General features: G+C 52.7%; 4 protein-coding genes across 4 annotated transcripts; 3 read left to right on the top strand and 1 right to left on the bottom strand.

The window, feature by feature from the left end:
- Nucleotides 1–31: 31 nt before the first annotated feature.
- On the bottom strand, nt 32–1,972 carry BO88DRAFT_238618 (survival factor 1 family protein). The gene is made up of 5 exons (XM_025702114.1): nt 1,811–1,972; nt 1,512–1,727; nt 1,006–1,430; nt 573–949; nt 32–518 (listed from the first exon to the last, which is right to left on the bottom strand). The coding sequence occupies exons 1-5, from the start codon at nt 1,828–1,830 to the stop codon at nt 420–422; spliced, it is 1,137 nt and encodes a 378-aa protein (XP_025565479.1). The 5' UTR covers nt 1,831–1,972; the 3' UTR covers nt 32–419.
- A 480-nt stretch (nt 1,973–2,452) lies between these two features.
- BO88DRAFT_451367 (mitochondrial 54S ribosomal protein uL11m) lies at nt 2,453–3,028 on the top strand (the record flags this gene model as incomplete). The annotated part of the gene is made up of 2 exons (XM_025710628.1): nt 2,453–2,581; nt 2,696–3,028. The coding sequence occupies 2 exons, from the start codon at nt 2,453–2,455 to the stop codon at nt 3,026–3,028; spliced, it is 462 nt and encodes a 153-aa protein (XP_025565480.1).
- A 3,629-nt stretch (nt 3,029–6,657) lies between these two features.
- On the top strand, nt 6,658–16,490 carry BO88DRAFT_423528 (Pkinase-domain-containing protein; the record flags this gene model as incomplete). Its single annotated transcript, XM_025708655.1, has 14 exons — nt 6,658–6,927; nt 7,101–8,478; nt 8,541–9,298; nt 10,317–11,153; nt 11,175–11,221; nt 12,495–12,602; nt 12,928–12,947; nt 13,098–13,176; nt 13,291–14,527; nt 14,575–14,785; nt 14,838–15,832; nt 15,878–15,967; nt 16,004–16,180; nt 16,230–16,490. The coding sequence occupies 14 exons, from the start codon at nt 6,658–6,660 to the stop codon at nt 16,488–16,490; spliced, it is 6,468 nt and encodes a 2,155-aa protein (XP_025565481.1).
- A 677-nt stretch (nt 16,491–17,167) lies between these two features.
- Nucleotides 17,168–17,851, top strand: BO88DRAFT_451372 (nucleoside 2-deoxyribosyltransferase domain-containing protein; the record flags this gene model as incomplete). Its single annotated transcript, XM_025710629.1, has 1 exon — nt 17,168–17,851. The coding sequence occupies one exon, from the start codon at nt 17,168–17,170 to the stop codon at nt 17,849–17,851; it is 684 nt and encodes a 227-aa protein (XP_025565482.1).
- Nucleotides 17,852–18,065: the final 214 nt, after the last annotated feature.

An 18,065-nucleotide genomic window follows, 5' to 3' on the forward strand; every position in this document is an offset into this window, starting at 1 on the left:
TATCTACAGACGACTTGTCGATGAAATCTGTTTAGACTGGTAGACGTGATCTGGAGATGAGTTGGTTGTAGAGTAACAGGATGATGAGATTTGGAGTTTGGAGGGCTTGATATACTGCATCATGAACTGAGTGAATGCACCGTGCAGTTGCCATGCGTGTTAGTGCTCGGTGCATGGTGCATGAAGCAAACGGGGCCAAAGGGAATGTCATGGCAACAAGCGGGTCTGTGCAGTGAAGCATGAGGTTGAGGAAGACATGATTGAGTAACATTAGATATACCCTCTGGGAGGTTTATGAACTATTAGGGATGGATATTTGCGTAGCATAGCGTATAGGTAACGTCAACGGGAAAATATCAAACAACACTTAGAACGCCTTCGATGGGGTCCATAACCATGCCATATGCACCTGGATCGGTCTATGAGATGAACGTGGCCTCGGAGAACATGGTTCCCTCCTCGGTGACTTCGGAGTCGCCGACCTTGAGCTTCAGAGAGAGCTTCTCCTGAGGGCAGTACTAGAGACCGAAGTTAGTATGCTGCACCAGTGACATACGATTCAAAGCACATACCTGGAAGATGTATGGTCGCGTGCCGGCAACACTGCCAGCAATGGTCTTGATGAAGCCGGGCACTTCCGCCATCACGTCGATCCGGTCCAGTCGGTTGCCAAGAGCCCCGTCAAGCTCCGCATGGACTTCTTGTCCCTCCTTAGACTTGCCATCCCAGACCCACTTGATGGACTTGGGCTCGGGCCAGTCACTTTCAGCATCCTGCGATGAGTCGGTGTGAGTGGCGCTGTTGTTGATACCAGCATAAATGATCTCTCCATCCTTGACGATACCGCCGACGTTGACCGTTGTCGATCCGTACGACGGAGGGGTAGTGTATTCCATCATCATGGCAGAGTAGGTAGGAGTCTGGAAGTTGACAAAGTTCCACCGCGCAGCTATGCAAATGTCAGAAACTTCGCTCTTCGAGACGCCAGCGTGGAGAGAAGCTTACCCGCGTGGTGAGGCTTCATGCCCTGAAGGGCATGGATGAACATTCCCCGGCCCGTGAGGTCGTACGTCTTCTCCTTGGTCGTGATAGTACCCTCAACGGCACATCGGGGCCAGAAGGCATGGCTCATCGAACCCCATGGGTTCTCGGGGTCCGTGCCAAAGTAGGACGTGCCGTCCTTGCCGATCATGAAACCAGGGGAAGAGCGCTTGAATGTCAGGTTCACCAGACTATCCTCGTTCACAGCGGACTTGATGGTATAAGTATCGCCATCCTCGTTGAGTTGGACAGCGAGGTTGTCGGCACCAAAGGAGAGCATGCTTTCATCGAACATGAAGTTGGACAGGGGATCCGAGTGCCAGTTGTGGGGTCCATCGCCTTTGAGGTTGAAGATCTTCGATGTGAACTGAGCGGTGGTGTGGAGACCTCTGTGGGAGCACGAGCAGCATTAGAAGATGAGACGAGAGTGAGGCGATGTTGAATCATTGGTAAGTAAAGGTACAACTCACACGATGTTGCTGTAGATCAGCTGAACCATCGCCAAGGTACCATCATCGGCCATGATGTAAAAGACCTTGTTTTCGACATTGGTGTACTGGTAAGCGCGCCAGCGCAGGTCATTCTTGCTGAGCTCGGTATAAGGAGTCTCTTGGGCCTGGCGGGCGACAGATTGAATGGCTTCAGGCCCATAGATGGGCTCCTGCGTACCGGCAACGGAAGCGAGACTAGAGGCGGGGGATTTTAAGTTAGCAAACAAAAAACATGTATATCAGCTGATTCAGCAGAGTGAAAAGAAGAGCAAGCATACGTTGACTTGAGCCAGTTCATTATGGGCGATATGTGAGGTGTCGTGAGGAATTACAACGAACAGAGGGAGGTTGTGAAAACAAGAGAATGGGAGATGTGAGGAAAGATGGAAATCAAATCGATAGCGCGCGGGGCCACAAGGGGGGTTCGGTCGATCGTTCTATAGTAGCTTCCGGTGGTCTGGACAAATGCTGAGACGAGCAGCTGGCGAGCGGGACAAGACGGGAAGAAGAGTCCCAAAGTTCACTTGGGAGTCACAAACAATCACAGCTAGTTTTCTGCCAACAGTAAAGGATCAATGGGGCATTAAGCCAAACGAACTTCAGTGCAGCAGATGAGTGAGTTGGTGGCAGGTGAAGCGCTGACCGCCAACTGGGCGAGGAATCCGGATGACGTCCAGCACTCGAATGGCAGCCGGATTTCCTGTTTGGGCTTCGCTTGTGTCCCAAACGGAAAGTAACGCCGACCCCGCGGCGCCATCCCGAATCCAGAACCCCAAGAAAACTTGGCCGCAAAAGACGCTCGCCGACTGCCGCATTGATTGTTCGTCAGTTGCTGTCCGGACACCCCATACGCTCCCTCACTTCAACACCAATTCGCCTTCACTGCAATCTCATCAAACGTACCGTCGAATATTATCATCATGGCGAAGAAGGCATTGGCCAAGGACCAGATCGTGAAGCTCATCGTGGGCGCCGGTCAGGCCAGTCCCAGTCCCCCCGTCGGTCCGGCCCTGGGTAGTAAGGGTGTGAAGAGTATGGACTTTTGTAAGGTAAGCTGAGAGCACACTTCATTGACGGTTTCAATTGGATTTGTCTTCTGCAGACCGTCCAATGTGGCCTATCCGCACTAGAAGGACGCGCAGGGCTGATATGGTATACTGTAGGAATTCAACGCCAGAACTGCACACATCAACACCGGTGTCCCTATTCCTGCGCGTGTCACTGTCCGCCCCGACCGTTCCTTTACCTTCGACCTCCGTACTCCCACCACCACCTATTTGCTGTTGCAAGCGGCCAATGTGGAACCTCGCAAGAATCGCATCCGTGGCGCCCAGAACCCGGGCCATGAATTCATCGGCAAGATCTCCCTCAAGCATGTCTACGAAATCGCCAAGATCAAGCACTCCGAGACGCGACTGTCTGGACTGAGCCTACAGGGATTGTGCAAGAGTGTCATTGCCCAGGCCAAGTCCGTTGGCATCCAGGTTGTACCATGAGGTTATTGCGGAGCGGGCGATTGGTGATGTCGTTGTACACTATCTTGTGCCCTTACTCCCGTAAGGTTACTCCTCTTCTTGTCTTGGGCTTACGAAATTGGCGTTATGTGGAACTGGGTTTGTTACCATCTGTATCATAGGCATTGCATGTTGTATAGAAAGCGTTGGCTGGTGCCTCAAGCGATCACATGAAGTGGATTTGACTGTCTGACCATGAAGGGCTCGGCTCTTGGGTATAAGGGCGGGCGTAGGTTGCTGGTGATGCATTCCTGATCAGGGCCTGCGTGCGAGCTGGTGGTCACGATACCTATACGAAGTAGTAAGAAGTCGGGTGGAAGCCCGCGAGTCAGCAATAGCGGTATACACGCCTTTCTTCACCTACCAATCCATGCCCATACACTTGCCAGGGGGCTTTTATACACTTCCAGTATTCATCAGCGGTTTACAAAGTGTTAGAAAGGGATGCCAGACAGTCTGTTGCTAAGCAGTCAATATTGGCGCTGGCCCCTTGCCAAGTTGGAGATCGGAGGGAAGGAAAAAAAGCTGAGCAAGACACAACAGCGTGCCCAGAAATACCGCCGAGAAAGCCAAGAGGCGGAGGACACGCAAGTTTCCTCCTAACGTCTTGGATACGCGGCCAGGTGAGAGGTCGGGGGAGGAATAGTCGTACGGTTCTGTAATGACAAGCCCCTTTCTCCCACTATTTTGCTTGGCAGGCATGAAAGCTGTTTCTCCGCTCGAATCCTCAGCAGTGCTCTTCTTGGCCTCACAACACAGTAAGTTAGTCGACGGACGGCAGAGATTGACAATAGCAGCAAGCCAGGAAGCAGGTAGGTAGTGATGGCCTGAGAAGATGATTCCATAATCTGCAGATGTGATGTGATGGGGTTACCCCACATTCTATGAGTGCTTCTGGAATTGTACCAGAACCCTTGACAAGGGGCAGGTGGCGACTATCTTGAAAAAGTAAGTAGCTGGCCAGGTTGGGAAATGGCGATATACACTCCTGGCTGAAACAAGCGCTCATCAGAAAAAATAACTGGAAGCCTTCAGCAGCCTGATTATACTTGCAGTGGATAGCCAGCCTTTTACTTGGATGTATGACAGTGCTTGTGAGGCGGCTGTTTCTTCATTGTTGACTCTTTATACCCCAGCCGCACTACTCTATAAGTCGGAGAGAGACCCAGCCGTCATTGTTCATTATCTCCATCGAAACGGAAACTTTCCAGATCGGGCTGGGTTTACCGTCCACTGGATACCCAAAGCGGAATGAGACGCCCCACAGGAGCACTAACCCTAAAACAGAATGGTGACGCTATCCGAACCAGGGCGCGGGTTACCTACCTGAACAGACAGATGAGGTGCTAGTTATCAAATAGTAAGGTTATAGTCCAGTAGGAATTGGGTTAAATCGGCGAGAACATTGAGCGGATAATTTCACGCGTCTCCGATCCCGAAGGCTCCGATGATTGACAGGAGGTGTGTGGAAGAGTGTCCATGGACAAGGGCAGGCAGCTGACGGACGGACAGATGATCAAAGGGTGGCCGATTCATCAGCTGAGTGGACCGTGGGTTCGCCCTCACTCCAATCTGCATGCATTAAACCCACGCCAGATGAGATCCAGAAGAATCTAGCGGGGTAAGCGACCAGCCCATCCATGCCTGTGGGCTGTGCGGATCGGGGAATCTGGAGGGTCGTCGTCCAATACTGTTCGCGGATGACAAACTGCCCGGCTAGACGGCACCGGCAGCTGCTGTTGTTCCTCTACTCGGTGCCAACTGACCTCCGGAGCAGATAGGATAGATGGATAGATAGATAGATAGATCAATAAATGGATGAATGGATGACAGCAAAAGCCCGTATGCAAGCCATATAACTAACCAATTACTGAATCACTAATTATCGGCTTATGACGGGCGGCCGTTCGGACAACTGGCGTAGACGTTACAGGTATTTACATGCCTGCCTGCCTGCCTTACCCGTAACGGCCGTGCCTTTGATGTCATGGCAGCCGTTCTCCGGGTCTCCTTGTTTGTTCTCCATCTGTAGATGGTAGACCACGTCTGGGGGGATTATGACTCCTACTTATGTACGCTACTCTGTTATGATTCATGATCCACACCCATCCCACATCCTCGGTTAGACAGATGCTTGCTTCAACTTCACTGTAAGAGGTGGGTAATTCCCGCACCATTACAGTCACAGGCTGCTTTTTCCAATCTTTTGTTTCCCCTCCTCTCCGCGGATTTCCGATCAAGAGAGCAGTCAAGATCCAATCTTTGGAGCACGGGGGGAACGCTTCGCTCCGACCGACCGCCAAGTAAACACGGTACAGACTGCATGTAACTTTGTGTGGGATACATTCGTTCCTTTAGGTTGGGATTTGCAGTAATTATGATGATGATGATGATGATGATGATGCTTCTGCTTTCTGTCCAGCCCTTATGTTTTCTATTTTAGGCCGGGTGACCAGCTGGGTAATCTAGACCTGGGCATCCATCCCTTCCTGGGAGAAAATGGGCGTGTGGAGGAGGCTTCTAGAACGGGGGCTAACGGGATCGAGTGGTAACAAGTAGAAAGATTTATACAACTCATCTAACCTCGTTTCAAATGCAAACATTCAATGGGGTGCAAGTATTTGAGTTGAAGGTGGAAAGTGCAGTAAAATGTGGTGGTTGTGACAGTAGCAGTAATTAAGAACCAAGTTATAATTAATCCACTGCCCCAGAAGAGAATTGTATTTTTCTCCCCGTCCATCCCGCCGCTATTGCCGCCGCCGTCGATTTGGCTGGTGGCTCCCCAAATCCCCCCCAAGACCGCCGCCGCACCTGCTTTGCTTTTTTGCTTTTTTGCTTTTTGACTTTCTTATTCAGTTCGAGTTCCAAGTCTTCCCTGTCCCGGTGGAACCTCTCCGGTCTGCCTTCTCCCCTCTACTTTGTACTAGTCAGTAACTAGACTAGAACGAACTGCCTGACTAGTCTAGCTCCTGCTCTTGCTCCTCCTCCTCCGTCCCTCACTAACTTACTGATCTCCCTCCCTCAACTCACTCTCCCTCTCCATCCTCGTCGTCGTTCCTCCTCGTTTCTTCACGACTGTCGGTCTCTCTCCCCTCTTCTTGACTCACCAACGCAGCCGTTCTTGGATGGGGCGAATCTCTCCCGCCCCTCAGCATCCTCCCGCCCGTCCAAGTTCCTGCCCTGCGTCGACGTGAGTTCAACCACTACTTATCTCCCTCCCGCACCCGTTTCTCGACGAAAGATTTGTTCCGTCTCGCATACCGAAACCTCCGTGCCTCTTCCACTCTTGTCCCACGAACTGTCCTGAATCGTCTCCTCCCCCCAAGCGACGTCGTTATTATATAGAGTATTGCCGCTCTCCTTATTACTCTGCAGCCGTTTTTCCCCATTACTGTTGAGTTCATTCTCCCGGTATCTCCCGTGGAGGGGCATGTGTCCCACCCTGTGGTCTTGACCAAGTATGACGTCTGAAGCGACGGATTTTGCCCAAGCCAACGCCAACATGAACTCCGGTAAGCACCACCCTTCCACAACAACCAATTCAGACTCCTCCCTCTGACTCGGCAACTTCTCAACTTTTAGCTGCTGAAACTACCCAATCTCCTGCCCAGATGACCCCTGGACAGGCGACCGAGTTTGACGACAATGACTATAAGTTCAAGTCGCAACCCGGCCAGGTCCGGTTCTCAACGATAACGGAGGAAATCGAACCTTCGGATTCCTCGGCCCCTCCCCAAGTACCACCGCCCGATGACACGATGAAGGATCAAAAGCAAGAAGAGGAACTGCGGTCCCTGGCTGCCAGCCTACAAAAATCCCAGTTACAAGAGACGCGGTTGCGACAGTTCTCATACGACCCGATTTCTCTTCCATCTTCTAGGGTATGTACCCCATCTGTTTACTCACAATGGCCCTGTACTGCAATCCAGCATCGACGGTGGCGTGGAAGATCATGCCGCCTACTTCGGGACAGTCGGCTCCTCGCATGGCCCTGCATTGATCTTCCAGATCTACCAGATCTGAACAGAAACTGACTGCTGCATCTCCCTTACAGGTTGCGTCGCGAGAGTCAAGCGACCGCAGCGGTCGCGAAGCCAATGGATCAGGCCTGCCCTCTCCCCGAGACTCCCCGACGGTGTCCGCTATGCAGTCACCCCCGCTTACACCAGCTGCTACTCACTCACGTGAAGCCAAGTCTACTGATACCTCGTCAACATCGAACACTACGGACAAAGGAGCCCCGGGGCAGTCCGCTGCCATGACCCCCACTACTTCCCCACCGACAAGCGCGACCCTAAAGAACAAAGCCTCTCAGAGTGCCCCCTCTTCACGACCCTCTTCAACCGACCAATTGTCGAAACAGAATAACGTCGCGCAAACATCGTCCCATCCGCTAAATTCCCCGAAACATAGGGCGCAGTTCTTCGTTGGCCCTGCGGCTGATGGAGGTGCACAGGATGAAAGCCCTCCGATGACTCCGAGGGTTGAAAGCTATACTCCTCCTGGTGCGATTACACCCGTCGGAGAGCCCAATGATCCATATGCTCGCAGCAAACGGCCCCCACCGCCAAAGAACCTCGCCCAACTGGACCAACGCTTCATCTTCAACGGCAGAGATGCGAAACGTCGCACCAACACCTCCTCGTCTTTCACCCGCCCTATGTCTCCTCGGTCTGCCAGTGCAAGTGATCTCAGGTCTACCGAAAAGCGCAGCGGCTTTTTCGGCAGCAAAAAAGAGGTCAAGCAGCAGGAACCGGAAAGCAAGCCCCACGGCCACATGTCCGAGCTAAAGCGCTTCTTCAAACGGAACCACCACAAGCATAAGCGTGCTGATTCTCCCTCGTCCATACCCTTCAAAAAGTCGAGCCGGTCTTCGGGCAAGAATGGCCCTTTCCACACATCGGATAGTGTTCCGTTCGCTGATGACCATGGGCTCAACTCAAAGTACGGGAAGCTAGGCAAGGTTTTGGGTTCAGGAGCAGGTGGATCCGTTAGGTTGCTCAAGCGTAACAGCGACGGCGTGACCTTCGCTGTCAAGCAGTTTCGTGATCGCCATTCTTGGGAGAGCATGAAGGAGTATTCGAAGAAGGTGACTGCGGAATTCTGCATCGGCTCGACTCTTCATCACGGCAATATCATCGAGACACTGGATATCATCCAAGAAGGCAGCCATTGGTACGAGGTGATGGAGTATGCTCCGTTCGATTTGTTCGCCATTGTCATGACAGGAAAGATGGTGAAGGATGAGATTGCCTGCGCTTTCAAGCAAATACTCAGCGGGGTGGCCTACTTGCACGGAATGGGTTTGGCCCACCGGGATTTGAAATTGGACAATGTGGTCGTCAATGAACATGGCATCATGAAGCTTATCGACTTTGGGAGTGCGGTGGTTTTCCGGTACCCCTTTGAGAACGATATTGTTCCTGCTTCTGGTAAGTCGCGCCCCGCTGATCTATATGGGTGAGTTGGGCTTGCACCTTCTAACGCGTGGCAGGCATCGTCGGCTCTGATCCCTATTTGGCTCCGGAGGTGTACGATGAAAAGAAATACGATCCCCGCCCCACGGACGTCTGGTCTCTGGCCATCATCTTCTGCTGCATGACCTTGCGCCGATTTCCCTGGAAGCAGCCCCGTGTCAGCGATAACTCTTACCGACTCTTCGTCTCCCCGCCCACTCCCGGCACACCAGTTCCTGATACAGACCCCAAGCGTCACCGAGTTGTCAAATCGTCTCCTGACCTCCAATCGGCGGCTCACGAACAAAAGGCCCCGCAGGTTGTTGACCCCAAGAAGGGGCCCATCGATCAACCCGTTCAGGCTAATGGACGTCAGGAGCCCCCGAAGAGTACTGCTCAGACAGGGCCTACCGCTGGAGAAGAGAACCGTCCCCCGGAAAGTCCACAGGAACGTACACCTACCAACAAGACCGCGGTAGAGGACAAGAACGGCCCTACTCACAAGCCCACCCGCACCACAAGCAAAGAAGCACCCCCTCTTCCCGCTTCATCCCAGCCTTCCGGCCAACGCCAGGAAGTAATCAAAGGTCCCTGGAGACTTCTGCGACTTCTGCCACGCGAGAGCCGGTATATCGTCGGGCGCATGTTGAAGGTGGGCGTCAATGAACGCGCAACCCTCGATGACGTCCTGACCGACGAATGGGTTCGCAACATCAAGGCATGTCAGCAGGAGCTTTCTGGTGAGGTCATCCGGGCCCCTGGCCATACCCATGTCCTGGAACCACCATCGGCCAGTGTTCCCGTTCCCAGCAAGGCCAAGTGATCTACTTCCTCCACTAGGTGTATGCGCTAGTGTTGGATCTCCGTCCCCGTTTCTATGTCTTATCATGTCTTATAATTCCCCTGAACCGATTCATCCTACATCTTTCTTCCCATTCTCACTTGGCACTTTTCTTTCTACCTGATTCCCTACGGCCATGATGTTGGTCCGTTTCTGGGCGGGCTGTCATCATGATCTGGCTTGTTACTTTCTCGACGGTGGGATTCCAACTCGGCCAAAGATACACCTGGAATCCACAGTAATCAACTCCCTTGTCCACTGTTTTGTTTATTTTCTCACTGCGCTTGTGCTGTTGGAAAGAGGATGTGGGTTTCCTATGCTTCTGGTGTTTTCTCATTCGATCTAGGCGTTGAGGTCACTGTGTTGTGGAGCGGGGCTGCTCAGGCAAATCACTCTCCCCTATAGAGGGTCGGCTGCTAGATTTTCTCCCTGTGAAATGCTGTTTCGCATGTTCCTTGCTGCGATTTCGTTCGCTTTGGTGCTTTTGGCTTCCGCATCTGCCTCGGGAGGGTTTTATCGTTTGCGCATCTGTCATGCCTCGGAGCCTTGTTTTTCACCCAAATTGTCCTTTCACTGTAACCATGGAGAACAACTACTTTAGTAGATACTATAAATAAACGAGCGTCTGTATAAGTGCTCAATTTGACGTTTGGTTTTGATCCTTGTAGTCCTGTAGCATCTGTAACACCTCGGAAGCAGTTGACGTAAGGCAGGAGATGCGGAGATTGCGGAGTTTAGACCGGGGCGATAATCGGAGCCCATCAAAGGCTTCTTCCCACGCGACCGGCTCAACAGATCCTGGACTTCATCTTCCACCACCCTTCCACCCACCAACTCTACCTGATCATGGCTCAACCAGGTGAACCGGAGCCATTGGTCTCCTCCCTATGGACGCGATCCCTAATTGTACGTCCTACCCTTTCTCCCTGGCTGCACGGCCATCCTCCAACTAACCAACCACTCACTCACTCAGTCCGGAGCCATCGCCGGCCTCACCGTTGACTGCTCCCTCTACCCCCTCGACACGATCAAAACCCGCCTCCAAAAAGCGCGCACACAAGGCCCTTCCACGACATCCGCCGCCGCATCCAGCCTCTCCCTCCGCCAAACCATCCGCGGCATCTACGCCGGTCTTCCCTCCGTACTCTTCGGCTCCGCCCCGTCCGCCGCATCCTTCTTCATCGTCTACGATGGCGTGAAACGATACCTCCTCCCGTCCTCCTCCTCCGGCGTCAAAGATACCCCCTCCCGCTCCCACATCATCCTCACGCACTCCCTCGCCTCCTCAATGGGCGAAATCGCCGCCTGCGCCGTCCGCGTCCCCACCGAAGTCGTGAAACAGCGCGCCCAAGCCGGTCTCTTCGGCGGCTCGAGTCTCCTCGCCTTCAAGGATATCCTCGCCCTCCGGAATGCCCCGAATGGTGGGGTGGGCCAGGTGCTCGGCGAGTTGTATCGTGGTGCTGGGATTACGATTGCGAGGGAGATTCCGTTCACTGTGTTGCAGTTTACTATGTGGGAGAGTTTGAAGGAGGGGTATGCGAAGAGGGTTGCTGCTAGTGGTGGTGGTGATGGGACTGGGGTTGTGCCTGCGTCGACGAGTGCTATGTTTGGGAGTGTTGCGGGCGCTATTTCGGCGGGTTTGACCACCCCGTTGGATGTTGTTAAGACCAGGGTTATGCTTGCGAGACGCGGTGGGGATGGTGAGAGGGTTAGGGTGAGGGATGTGGTTAGGGAGGTTTACAAGGAGGGTCTTGGGGCGTTTTGGAGGGGGATTGGGCCGAGGGTTGCGTGGATTGGGATTGGAGGGGCGGTGTTTTTGGGGAGTTATCAGTGGGCGTGGAATACGTTGGAGGGGAAGAGGGAGGGGGAGAGGGCGAGGTTGGAGAGGGAGGTGGTTTGATGGGTAATTAGTCCTGTATATAATTATGTGGTGGGTGTTGGTGGTCTGTATACTAATCAGGTTATGGTTGTTGGGGATGGTGGTGGTATACTTATAGACTAGATGGATGGGATTGTTCTATAGAATGTTTTATGTTTCGATTCATGGTAGCATTTAGCTTTGGTTTTTCTCTATGGAATTCTCCCTCAACATCCACGCCATCTCCTCTACTTGTTCTGGAGTGAGGAGCTCCTTCATCTCCTCCAACGACAAGAAGTCATGATCCTCTATCGCGAACCCGGGCTCAACTGTCTACACACAATGTCAACCATCTATACTTCTTTAATATTGTCTGATTGCAAACAACCTACCTCAGTAATCAACAAACCCCTCTCCTCTCCATCATCATCATCTTCAGAGTTCTTCTCAGGCAACAAATAGCTCCCCTTCCACTTCCCCCCATCAACCACCCACTCCACCTTCTCCCCTCTCTCCACATCATGTCCCACCACAAACTCCTCTACCGGCGCCTTGCCCCCTTTCCGCTCATCCGCGTGAATCACCACATATCGCCCCCGTCCACGATGTAGTGTATGCACCGTCCGACTCTTGTTCCGGTGGAACGCACCGAGCGGCGACCCCGGCGTGAGCAAGTAGTTGATGCGGGTACTGGCGGAGCGGGTGGCCGTGCCGTTGGCTATGGGAATTTCTAGTGGATGGCGGAAGGTCTCCTGGTAGTAGCCGCCTTCGGGGTGTGGGTGGAGGTCGAGAGATTGGATGGTTTGGGTGGCAGAAGGGGTTTCTTTGGTGGGTTGGGAGGGTGGGGGGAATGGAGAGTGGGTTCTGGTCATGGTTAAGGTGGTGTAGTATTGGGATGTGGATGGAGGTGGTTCTTTGTTCAGAGTGCTGGACACTCTTGGATGTAAGCTGTGAGGTGGTATTCAGTGGAGGTTATTGATGGGGTATGAAGCAGAGTATTTATGTAGTATAGTGGATAAATGGTGAATGATGTGATATCAGAAAGAAATAGAATGGTTCTTTGCTATTGCCGCATCAAGTAGTTGATTGATTCAGGGCATTGGGTGAAGGTTTAAATTGTCTAGATGGCCATTTGGCCTCTCTTGTATAGTTCAAGTGCTGTGATATCATGGTGGAGATTAGTGCCGGTAATGGGGAACTCAAATCCGACTCTCAGCATGGTGAGAACAGGCAGAGGGAAATAGGAATAGCCTGTAGAATCCACACCGTATTTGAAGGGCTGCTAATCGGTAGATCAAAGTGGAAATCTAAAGCAGGAGGGGGAGAGAAGGAGGTGGAAGATGAGCAGATCCCCGAGGGAAGCCGGGGCTCGTGCCTCCCGCCAGAAAGGGAAGGAACGAAGTGAGCCCATCGTCAGTAACATCTCCCCCATCTCCCATCCGCCATCCTTCCAGGCAACAAACTTCCCTCCTTCCCTCCTCCTCCTTCTGCCCGTCCTTCTCGCCCTCCTTTTCTGCTCTCTGTCAGTTTATATTCATTCCTTACTGTGCTCTCTTCCCCTTCGGGCCTGTTTTCACTCCCTACCACTCGGGGAATGTTCCCCTCCCCTCTGTCTCTGCGTGCCTGAGCGATCGTCGCTTCTGCCTCCGCATCGTCCCTTGCACCTCCGCATTTCCTCTTCCACTGCATTTTCTTTCCCCGCCCACTGCATGGCCCGAAAACCAAGCCACCAGAGGGTCACTTATGGTATGTCTATTGTCTGAAGTCGGTCTGCTGGGATTTACTACCACCTACTCCCTGGTTACACCACGGCTGCGTTGCGCGCTTATCTGATCCTCCCACTTATGCGCCAAAGTGGACTCGAGACTGACATTCAATCTCTTCTCTCCCCTCTAGTCCTCCCTCTGCCTGATGCCCCTGGTGGGCATAGACTAGGCGTTAATGGTCTGACGGTCGATACGGACAATTCCATCCTGTGAGCTTTCCCCGTCCTCTTGCGCCAGTTGGTCCTCCGCAAACCCGGCTGCGATAAACTCCGCCCGTTCCCGAGTCAAAGCCACGCCAATTCTAACTCCACATTCTTGCAAAGGTATTCCGCTGGTCGCGATGGTGTTGTATGCTCCTGGGACCTCAACCGCCCCCTCTCCGGCGCATCGTCGTCGAAATCCGGTTCAACAACCTTCAGAAGCCAAGTCCAAGCTCACAGCCATTGGATCAACGACATTGTCTTAACTAAGAACAACTCGGCGCTCGTTTCCGCATCGTCCGATACCACTGTGCGATTATGGCGACCACACTCGGAAAATACGGAGGTGCCGCATCCTATCGGCAAACATGCCGACTACGTCAAAGCCTTGGCAACCCCCGGTAATCACTCCTCGTGGGTGGCATCAGGCGGCCTGGATCACAAGCTCTATCTATGGGACCTGAATGGTGGCGGTGAGGTCCTTGGCATCGATGCATGCGGGGAGGACCGGACGGCAAAGGGGTCGGTCTATGCACTAGGCGCTGTATCGTCTGTCCTGGCCAGTGGTGGACCGGAAAGCGTGGTCAGAGTGTGGGATCCGAAGTCCGGAAAATTGATCACCAAGTTCGTGGGTCATACCGACAATATTCGAGATATCCTCATCAATCAAGATGGCGATACCATCATGACCGCGTCCTCCGACCAGACGGTCAAGGTTTGGTCGCTAACAGCAGGAAGATGCATGCACACCTTGACGATGCACAACGACAGTGTCTGGTCGCTCTATTCGAATCATCCTCAGCTGTCGGTGTTCTATTCGAGTGATCGGTCCGGCTTGGTCGCCAAGACGGACACGAGGCACTCTGCCGATATCGAGCAAGGTGTCTGCGTGGCAGCACTGCAGGAGCACGAGGGCGTTATCAACGTCGTAGCTGCCGGAGACTATATCTGGACAGCAACACCGAAGTCTAGTATCAATCGGTGGAGGGATATCGATACCACAGCCGAGATAGAAGCACCAGCTTCAGGGGAACGAAAGTCCAGCGCTGAAAAGGATGCGGCTAAAGGAATGCCCAAGAAGATACCATACGAATCGGTTCTCTTACTATCAAACACATCTACATTCCCTAATTCGAGAGTACCTCACGACGCGGCACCGGGCGGCGCATCACATGCACAGGGCCAGGCTTCCGGCTCAGAAATGGAGGATGAGCTGGGATTGACCCTGCCCGTCCAGTCCTTGCCAGAGGAGACGATAGAAGGACAGCACGGCTTGATCAAACACTTCATGTTGAATGACCGCAAACGGACTTTGACCCAGGATTCTGCGGGTGAGGTGATCTTATGGGATCTTCTCAAGGTATGCTATGATCTAGGTCGGGACCGAACAAATGCTGATAGCTACAGTGTAAACCTATTCAATCCTTTGGCAAGCGGCATATGGATGATGTGGCCTCTGAGATTAACACCACGGAGAGTATTGCTCATTGGTGCACGATCGACATCCGCACCGGAAGGTTGTCAGTAATCCTGGAGCCAGGACGCTGCTTTGACGCGGAGATATACGCCGACGAAACAGACATAGAAGATAGTTCCCAGTTCCGCGATGACCAGAGAAGTATGACCACAACTCCATAATCGCTGCGTGATCGAGTACTGATGACGAGCAGTCAACCTAGGCAAATGGATATTGCGCTGGCTCTTTGCACCACTGGTCGATGAGCACGTCCGGCGCGATGCCCAGTATCGTGCCATGGCAGTTGCGAGAGCGGAGGAAATGGCGAAATTGACCACGACGAGCGCCTCTGCGCCGATGGATATACCGTCAGTAGATGGATCGAGGCGGCCGTTAGGCCTGCAGACTCCTATAGATGCCTCGTTCTCAACCTTCCGGTCCGGATACGACACTCTGGGCAGCCCTACGACGCCCGGCTTCGGCATCGGCTACGCAACGAGCCCGGGGACGTTAGGGTCACCCGTGCTACCACCACATAGCTACAACAACAATAGCTACTTTGGGACATCTATCGGCGAGACTTCGGACTTCCTGTCATCACAACAAAACCCGGACCTAACTCGAACGTCTTTCTCGGACCGGTCGAGCGATTACTTTTCGTCCTCGTCCAAGCCCCCGGGTCTGACTCCGCTAGACACAGAGAAGGCGCCAGCGACGCCCGGAGAGCCGACACCAACTGCTCTGCCTCAGTCACCGGTCGAGCCTGACAAAGAGGAACGAAAGCGGGGAGGATCTATATTTGGGAAGAAGTTTCGAATGGATTTCCCCAAGAGAATGGGCCGGTCCTCGTCGGAAGCCAAGCCCCAGATCCAAGAAGAGAAGATTGAAGAATCGGACAAGTCGTCTGTCAAGGAAGAGAAGGTGTTTGAAACTAATCTGGGTGGCTTCATCGAGCGAACCCGGCATGAGTACGAGGAATGGCTGTCTGCCAACCCGGGGCAGGAGTTGGTGTCCGCCTTTGCTCCTAGTCCTGACAATGAGACACCTGAACTGCAGATACCTCCTCGCACGGCCGTATTCATCCAAGAGGAATCTGGCGACACGGCAGTGGCTTCGGACTTGTACCGGGGTACTGTGGCGGGCATTAGTCAAGAGATTGATAAGTTGGAGAAGTCCATCCCGTTATGGCTTGCGGACTTGCTGCTCAAGGTATGTATGCCCCCTTTGACTATGGTATCCAGCTAATATAGGTAGAACCAAATGCCATTTAAAGAGCCGGTGAAGATTGCGTTCACGCTGAAACCTTACGACGATCTTTTGCCGCCTGTGGTCAAGCCAGAGTATGTACAGTGTACCCGTGGAAGAGTTGTGACTAAACAGGACAGGCCGGCTACGAGCGCAAACGCCAACAATAATCGATTAAACGCCAATCGCATGCTTCGAGCCAAGAAGATCCTTGCGTACGTTGCAGAACGGATCGACCCGCCTAATTCTGATGAGCCAGAAGAGGATGCGATGAAGCCGGAAGAGTATCTGGAATTGTATTGCCAGAAGATGGTATGTAGCGTTGGTGTCCATGTAGCTGTAGAAATGCTAACCAAGACAGCTGATACCGCCAAACATGACCCTCGCGACGATTCGGGCACACATCTGGCGCTCATCTGGGGATATGCTACTGTATTACAAAGCGAACGGAAAGAAGGAGATCAAGACCACTCCCGACGGAGAGAGCAACCACCTTGAGAGTGGCTCTCATCGATTCCTTGATCCCGCAAGTGCCGGCGGAGAAGCTGGAAGCGCGCCCCCAGGGAGCATCCACTCGCTGACAGCCTCAGGATCGGGTGCTGCCTCGATCAGCAATACCTGATGCAGTGTGGTACTAATTCTCTGTGTATATTGGTGTTGGCATACCGAGCGTATGGCTGTACATAAGCAATAACAAGTTAGCGTGAATCAACTAGTTCTACGGATATGTCGAATGAATGCATGCACATCAGAATGTATTAAGAGCCGCAGGAGTGACTTTTGCATGAACAGATGATCTTCATGCATGACCACGAGATTGTAAACTATTTTGGTTATCTGTAGTGTCAACGGAGCTCTCACGTGCTGTCACGGGTCTAGATAATATTTATTCAATGGGGGGAGATTCGAAAGGAGAACGACCGACCACTTAATCATTATTTCTTTCCATCTTCAAGATAATAATCTGGATATCTACAGGAGATTTCCAATGTAACAAAATCTCATGCAATCACTAACCCCACTGGAACATATATAAAGGTACCATCACATCCCAATATGGCCACCAACAGTAATAATGTACTATTACTCTAACTTATCTCCCCCTCATCCCCGCTTCCCTTCACACATACCAACTCAACTACTAGCAACAACATGTCCAAATCATCATCTCGATTCACCCCTCCCTTTCGCCTCCACAAACAACGAACATCTAATAGTACTCACCCCTCAACCCAACCCGCCCAAGAAACAATATCCGATTCCGATCCCCCACCCCAATCGCAGACTCATCCCCAAATCATGAACCCCAACATCAACCTCACCATCGAAACCATCCACGCCCCCTCCACCACCCCGCCCAAACCCACCAGCATCATAATCTTCCTCGCCGGCAGCACTCCCCCGTCACCAACAGCCACCAGCAAAGATTCGTCCAATCCTATCCGCATCTCCTCCCTTTCCTCCTCCCGACGAGACCACCACCAACAACTACCTCCACCCCCACCACCAACCTGGCGCGATACCCTTTCCACCCACCTAGCCCACTACTTCCTCCCAAAGCCACAACCACAACCACACCCAGACACCACCAACACCAATACTACCCCCCAAACCATCCACCTAACAATCCTCGACCCCTTCCGTCCAGATTGGGACAGTTCGTGGCGCGAAGACCCATCCTTCCCGCCTTTCAAGGAACAGGTCTCGTGGGAGATGGAGCAGCGAGAACGCGCTGATATCGTGCTGTTTTACTTTGATCCGGGCACTATGGCGCCGGTTAGTTTGTTGGAGTTGGGGTTGTCTATGCGTGAGCCTGGAAAGCTGGTGGTTGTTTGTCCCAGGGGGTATTGGAAGAGTGGGTTTGTGAGGTTGGCTTGTGAGAGGTTTGGGGTTCAGGTGGTGGAGGGGTTGGAGGAAGGGGCGGGGGTTGTGGGCGGGTTGGTTTGGAGTTTGGTTGAGGGGGTGAGGAGGGAGGGTTGTTGATTGTTGGATCGTGATGGGGGAGTTTTGGAAGGAATGCGTGGATCGGTTGTTGTTTGGTTTAGGGGATTTGTTTGGGTATTGGGGAGTATTATAGATGATGCTATATAATAAGATTTGATTTTGGTTAATACATTTGCTGTGTCATAGCCCGATATAATACATAACTTTATAGAGTTTGTGAGTAGTAGATTATGTAGCTGAGCGAGGCAGTAGT

This window comes from Aspergillus vadensis, assembly GCF_003184925.1.
Source record: "Aspergillus vadensis CBS 113365 unplaced genomic scaffold BO88scaffold_5, whole genome shotgun sequence".
In the NCBI taxonomy this organism is placed as follows: domain Eukaryota; kingdom Fungi; phylum Ascomycota; class Eurotiomycetes; order Eurotiales; family Aspergillaceae; genus Aspergillus; species Aspergillus vadensis.

Coding starts and splice junctions, on each gene's coding strand:
- BO88DRAFT_238618 (XM_025702114.1), bottom strand. CDS start 1,830: ATGAACTGGCTCAAGTCAAC. Junction 1,728..1,810: donor ATGAACTGGCTCAAGTCAAC/GTATGCTTGCTC, acceptor CCCCGCCTCTAG/TCTCGCTTCCGTTGCCGGTA. Junction 950..1,005: donor CATGAAGCCTCACCACGCGG/GTAAGCTTCTCT, acceptor ACATTTGCATAG/CTGCGCGGTGGAACTTTGTC.